Here is a 6124-nt window from a genome sequence, read left to right as displayed (position 1 = left end):
TTGCCTCCATACCACACCGCAATAATTTTTCTAAAAAGAGCCCCGACCAAGTATTGAGTGTATAAATTGACATACAGGTGCTGGTCATAAAATTAGAATATCATCAAAAAGTTGATTTTTCAGTAATTCCATTCAAAAAGCTAAACTTGTATATTATATTCAAATGTTTATTTTAATTGTGATGATTATAACTGACAACGAATGAAAATCCCAAATTCAGTATCTCTGAAAATTTTAATATTACTTAAGACCAATACAAAAAAAATTGAAATGTTGGCCAACTGAAAAGTATGAACATGAAAAGTATGAGCATGTACAGCACTCAATACTTAGTTGGGGCTCCTTTTGCCTGAATTACTGCAGCAATGTGGTGTGGCATGGAGTCGATCAGTCTGTGGCACTGCTCAGGTGTTGAGAGCCCAGGTTGCTCTGATATTGGCCTTCAGCTCTTCTGCATTGTTGGGTTTGGGGTATCGCATCTTCCTCTTCACAATATCCCATACATTTTCTATAGGGTTAAGGTCAGACGAGTTTGCTGGCCAATTAAGAACAGGGATACCATGGTCCTTAAACCAGGTACTGGTAGCTTTGGCACTATGTGCAGGTGCCAAGTCCGGTTGGAAAATGAAATCTGCATCTCCATAAAGTTGGTCAGCAGCAGGAAGCATGAAGTGCTCTAAAACTTCCTGGTAGACGGCTGCGTTGACCTTGGACCTCAGAAAACACAGTGGACCAACACCAGCAGATGACATGGCACCCCAAACCATCACTGACTGAGGAAACTTTACACTGGACTTCAAGCAATGTGGATTCTGTGCCTCTCCTCTCTTCCTCCAGACTCTGGGACCTTGATCTCCAAAGGAAATGCAAAATGTACTTTCATCAGAGAACATAACTCAGCAGCAGTCCAGTCCTTTTTGTCTTTAGCCCAGGCGAGACTATTCTGACGCTGTCTTGTTCAAGAGTGGCTTGACACAAGGAATGCGACAGCTGAAATCCATGTCTTGCATACGTCTGTGCGTGGTGGTTCTTGAAGCACTGATTCCAGCTGCAGTCCACTCTTTGTGAATCTCCCCCACATTTTTGAATGGGTTTTGTTTCACAATCCTCTCCAGGGTGCGGTTATCCCTATTGCTTGTACACTTTTTTCTACCACATCTTTTCCTTCCCTTCGCCTCTCTATTAATGTGCTTGGACACAGAGCTCTGTGAACAGCCAGCCTCTTTAGCTATGACCTTTAATGTCTTGCCCACCTTGTGCAATGATTTTCTAATTTTATGACCAGCACCTGTACATAGGAAACCTTTGCAGGTGTTTTGAGTTAATTAGCTGATTAGAGTTTTTCTCAGTTCAACATTTCAATACATTTTTATTCTAATATTTTGAAGATTTTTGATTTCCGTGAGCTGGAACCATCAAGATTGAAACAAAAAAGGCTTCAAATGTTTCACTTCATGTATAATGAATCTAGAATATATGTCACTTTTTGATTTGAATCATGATGTTACATTTTTTTTTAAATGCACCTGTATATGTACTTAGTTACACATTGCAAAAATTCTGTTTCTGTAACCGTAAAACCCACACACCATGCATCTCATTATTTTTTAAAACCTTCTGACGAGCTAGCTAAACAAGTATTTGCATGAAGTTATATAGTTTTAATAAAAAAAACTATGGATAGAGTTAAAATTACCACTTGTTTTTAAATCATCTGTCAGGGTTGCCAGGTTCTGCTAAAACACCTGGAAAAATAACCAGTCAACTTGCCAAGAAGGCCCAAAACTGAAGTGTGATTGAGGGGAAAGCTTCATGGTACTAGGAGAAAGATGACCAACGCAGCTTGTGATTTGAGGGTATGTAAACAAAATCTATGATTTGTCAAGGCAATATAGACTGATGGATATGTTCTAGATGAGTGCAGTCATAAATATTTGGACAGCGACAAGTGGCAGCTCTACAGTGGATGACCAAAGAACCATAATGAAGAATAACACAACTGTTAGACAAATCAGGAAAACTCCAGGAGGAGGGCGTGGATATTTCCCGTCACCACACGCCAAAGAAAACTTCACCACCTGAACTACAGAGGCTGGACTGGGAGGTACCAAAACACTGCCTTGAAAACAGGATGGACAAAATGAACCAGAAGATTTTTAGAAAAAGTTATTGTATCAGAGGGAAGGAGAAAATCACCCAAATTTAATCCAGTTGAGCTGGCGTTTCAAGTGCCGTAGACAAACTGAAGGCAAAAAATAAACACCCTAAAAGCAAAAAGATGTACTTCAGCTGCACTTTAACCTCTTATTATTTGGTGGAGTACAGAGCCAAAACAACAAAAACGGGCAGACATTTATTGGGGAGGTTAATGGACACTAGGTGGCACCAAATACATTTAAAATGTGTCAAAACATCCACTGTGGTGCATCAACCTCACAGCCTACCACTTAGTAGTGTTTTGTGTTCCTGGATGATGGAGATCTTCTGAACCTATCTGGTACAGAGGTCCTGGATGACGGAGATCTTCTGATCCTATCTGGTACAGAGGTCCTGGATGACGGAGATCTTCTGACAGTCTGGTAAAGAGCACTGAAGCGCGGTGATGTTACAGACTTGCTGATTGAAGCATGATGATATTAAAGACTTTGTTGATATCATGCACAATTCGTTGTTTTGTGTCAAATGTAATCAACACTAGATATTTAAGTGGAATCACTCATGTACAGGGATGTGCTGATGTAAAAAGTAATTCACGGGCTGAGGGTTTAGAGACACTGGGCTGTCTACGTTGCATTTGGAGAGCACCTAAGGGTGTTTGGAAAGTCACCTCATATTTATACCCCTATAGAACCAGTAAAGGATGACTACTTAAGACGTCCTAATGACTCATGGGAAACACTGGAAGATACATTTGGTTCCTAGGAATTCCTAACAGGGCCAATAATTACGTTGCGTGACTAAGATGTTTTTTCTTTTTACAATTTTACCTCAAAAGGTTACATTTCTCATATTTTCAGTGAAAGATATATATATATATTTTTAAATGACATTTTATCATAAGACGTTTGGATAGAATACTGTAAAAAAACATTGCACAAACATTTAACAAATGTAGCTGCTGGCAAATATGTTTTTAACATGTACTGACTCAGTGGGGGAGTGAATACTTGTCTAATCATAGTATATTAGTGTTTTCTTTCCAATTTGACATCAATTTGACATTGAAAAACACTCATTTCCTTCTACCTCCCAACACCATTTCAGGAGTTAACAGGGCTGCCTCCTCCATCCTGTTGGGGACAGAAGCTCGCAGCAGCTCCAGCTGGTACTACAGACTTGAGCACAGCAGAAGGGCTTTGCTGTATTTTCCTCCCCAAAGAGACGTGGTCAAAGTGGTCACCAGGTTGGCCAGCCGGACACTGTCTTAGTCCTTCTCAATGCGTCTCCTCTGAAACACTCCTTTGTTCATGCAGATTCGCAGTGAAATTATAAAACATACATTCCTGATTATTCATTATTATAAGTCTTCATGTCTTCACTCAGGGAAGTCTGTCATCTCATGTATTTAATGAGTGTCTTTATTAAGAGAAGTTTATAATTGAATGTCTTCAATGAATCTGTCTTTATTAAGAGAAGTCAGTCATTTATTGTCTTCAATGAATCTGTCTTTATTAAGAGAAGTCAGTCATTTATTGTCTTCAATGAATCTGTCTTTATTAAGAGAAGTCAGTCATTTATTGTCTTCAATGAATCTGTCTTTATTAAGAGAAGTCAGTCATTTATTGTCTTCAATGAATCTGTCTTTATTAAGAGAAGTCAGTCATTCATTGTCTTCAATGAATCTGTCTTTATTAAGAGAAGTCAGTCATTTATTGTCTTCAGTGAATCTGTCTTTATTAAGAGAAGTCAGTCATTCATTGTCTTCAATGAATCTGTCTTTATTAAGAGAAGTCAGTCATTTATTGTCTTCAATGAATCTGTCTTTATTAAGAGAAGTCAGTCATTTATTGTCTTCAATGAATCTGTCTTTATTAAGAGAAGTCAGTCATTCATTGTCTTCAATGAATCTGTCCTTAATGAGAGAAGTCAGTCATTCATTGTCTTCAGTGAATCTGTCCTTAATGAGAGAAGTCAGTCATTTATTGTCTTCAGTGAATCTGTCCTTAATGAGAGAAGTCAGTCATTTATTGTCTTCAGTGAATCTGTCCTTAATGAGAGAAGTCAGTCATTTATTGTCTTCAGTGAATCTGTCCTTAATGAGAGAAGTCAGTCATTTATTGTCTTCAGTGAATCTGTCCTTAATGAGAGAAGTCAGTCATTTATTGTCTTCAGTGAATCTGTCCTTAATGAGAGAAGTCAGTCATTTATTGTCTTCAGTGAATCTGTCCTTAATGAGAGAAGTCAGTCATTTCATTGCAGGGGGAGAAAAGGGAAGTTGCAGCTCGTCTTCTTAGTTTCGTCCTCCTCAAAGGCTCCAGTGAGTTTAAGGAGTATATCTAGGACCCGATGCCCTCCGGTCCTTCACAGCGGAGTATGCCTGACTCTTGTCCCCCCTGCCTTTAGACTGAAGAGAGAGAAAGTGGAGCACGTTCCTCTAGTAGTCCCCTCCTCCCCCCCCACTTCAGATGATGTGTACTATGAGAACAGAGAACGCTGACCCCACTGCCAGCCCCAAAGTCAGGAAGAAGCTCATCACCACACCGGCCGGCTCGGCCAGGTCCCGGGGCACCACCTTAGGCCCATAGATCATGGGCAGGGTGCCCAGGTACCCGTTGGTGAGGCCCAGGAGAGAGATGAAGAGGATGGGGAACATGTCGTGTCTGAAGAAGACGATGGGGATTTGGTCTCTGGGCTGGAGGTTCCAGATACACAAAAGACAGAGTCAATGTCATATCACATAGAAGGCATTATAATGCATCATAGGCTAATAATCACTCTGGCTTATCTGCTGTCGGCTCCAAACACCCTTTATTCATTTTAGTTACAGTAGAGTTACAATAGTTTTAACTCCAACCCTGTTGGTGGGTTTTGAATAAAAGTGTTATAACCTAGGTAGATCTCTAGGGACATGGTTGGAGTTAAACCTACAGTAGGGTAGATCTCTAGGCACAGGGTTATAATTAAAACCTACAGGAGAGTAGATCTCTAGGGACAGGGTTGGTGTTATAACCTACAGTAGGGTAAATCTCTAGGGACAGGGTTGAGGGGGCTCTTGGTCTTTACCTGGAAGTTACACATCATGAACAGAGGAACCAGGACGGTCCGGGAGATGACCAGGACTGGAAGGATTCTACTGGTTGGGCCTGGAACCTGCAACCACGCGGTCGTCTGACGACCACAGAAATCTGCCACATTGTAGAGAAAGAAACTGGAGGGAGAGGGAGGGGGAGGGAGAGAGTGATTTCAGTTGTTTTGGGACTCTTTTACAGGCTGAACACTGTCCAAACCCCTTCCGTGACAGTCACCTGGTGAGAGGGGTGAAGTACGTGTTGGTCCAGGGGCTGCCACTGTCTCGGTTCACAGACTGCAAGGAGAAGAGAGTGAAGATGATGCAAAACGCAAACATTTAACACTACAAAAATCTCTCAAGTCAAAATGGGTCCTGGAAACATTTACTGAGATACATGTAGCTGGCGTTATAGTGGATGAGGGGATTGAACCCTGGTTTCTGGTAGGGCAGAGGAAGTGACTTGGGCCAGTGAGTGCTAACAGTAAAACACAGCTCTGTTTCTATGACCAGTACTGGCTAGCAGCATGTTTTATCCCCTCCAGATGTCACTGTTTATGAGGCAAAGTTATACATATCAAACTGTTATTAGGGCGATTATAGTTACTCTGCCTGGACACGAGAGACTGTTCATAAAGCGACCTTCTAGATGTTCTACCTGGATCCCAGAGGAGACGGCAGGAAACACCATGATGGAGATGAAGAACACATAGAAGACACAGAACCCCAGCAGCCAGGTCTTCTGAAGGATGGGTTTTAGGGGAGGAATGGAGGTGGAGGACTCTGTGCCCACTGGCGCCCCCTCCTGGCTGTCAGCGTCACTGCAAGTCTCCGGTAGGGCGTCCCTCCTGGAGCTGCACTCTAGTGCCAACATGTAGTGCCTGTAGGGCGGAGAAA

At 41.6% G+C, this 6124-nt stretch overlaps 1 protein-coding gene across 2 annotated transcripts in view; it reads right to left on the bottom strand.

Moving 5' to 3' along the window:
- Positions 1-2340: 2340 nt before the first annotated feature.
- Positions 2341-6124, bottom strand: part of slc29a3 (solute carrier family 29 member 3) — a 19735-nt gene continuing 15951 nt past the window's right edge. For both annotated transcript variants that reach the window (XM_034292345.1, XM_034292346.1), the window contains exons 8-11: positions 5886-6108; positions 5466-5524; positions 5224-5368; positions 2341-4852 (exon numbers count right to left, since the gene is read on the bottom strand). In XM_034292345.1, the coding sequence (XP_034148236.1) occupies positions 4622-4852; positions 5224-5368; positions 5466-5524; positions 5886-6108 (658 nt within the window). In that variant the 3' untranslated portion in view covers positions 2341-4621. The remainder of the gene's footprint in view (positions 4853-5223; positions 5369-5465; positions 5525-5885; positions 6109-6124) is intronic.

Source organism: Esox lucius, chromosome 5 (genome assembly GCF_011004845.1).
Source record: "Esox lucius isolate fEsoLuc1 chromosome 5, fEsoLuc1.pri, whole genome shotgun sequence".
NCBI classification, from domain to species: Eukaryota; Metazoa; Chordata; class Actinopteri; order Esociformes; family Esocidae; genus Esox; species Esox lucius.
The sequence above is the reverse complement of the archived record's forward strand: the minus strand, read 5'-3'. Positions and strand labels throughout refer to the sequence as shown.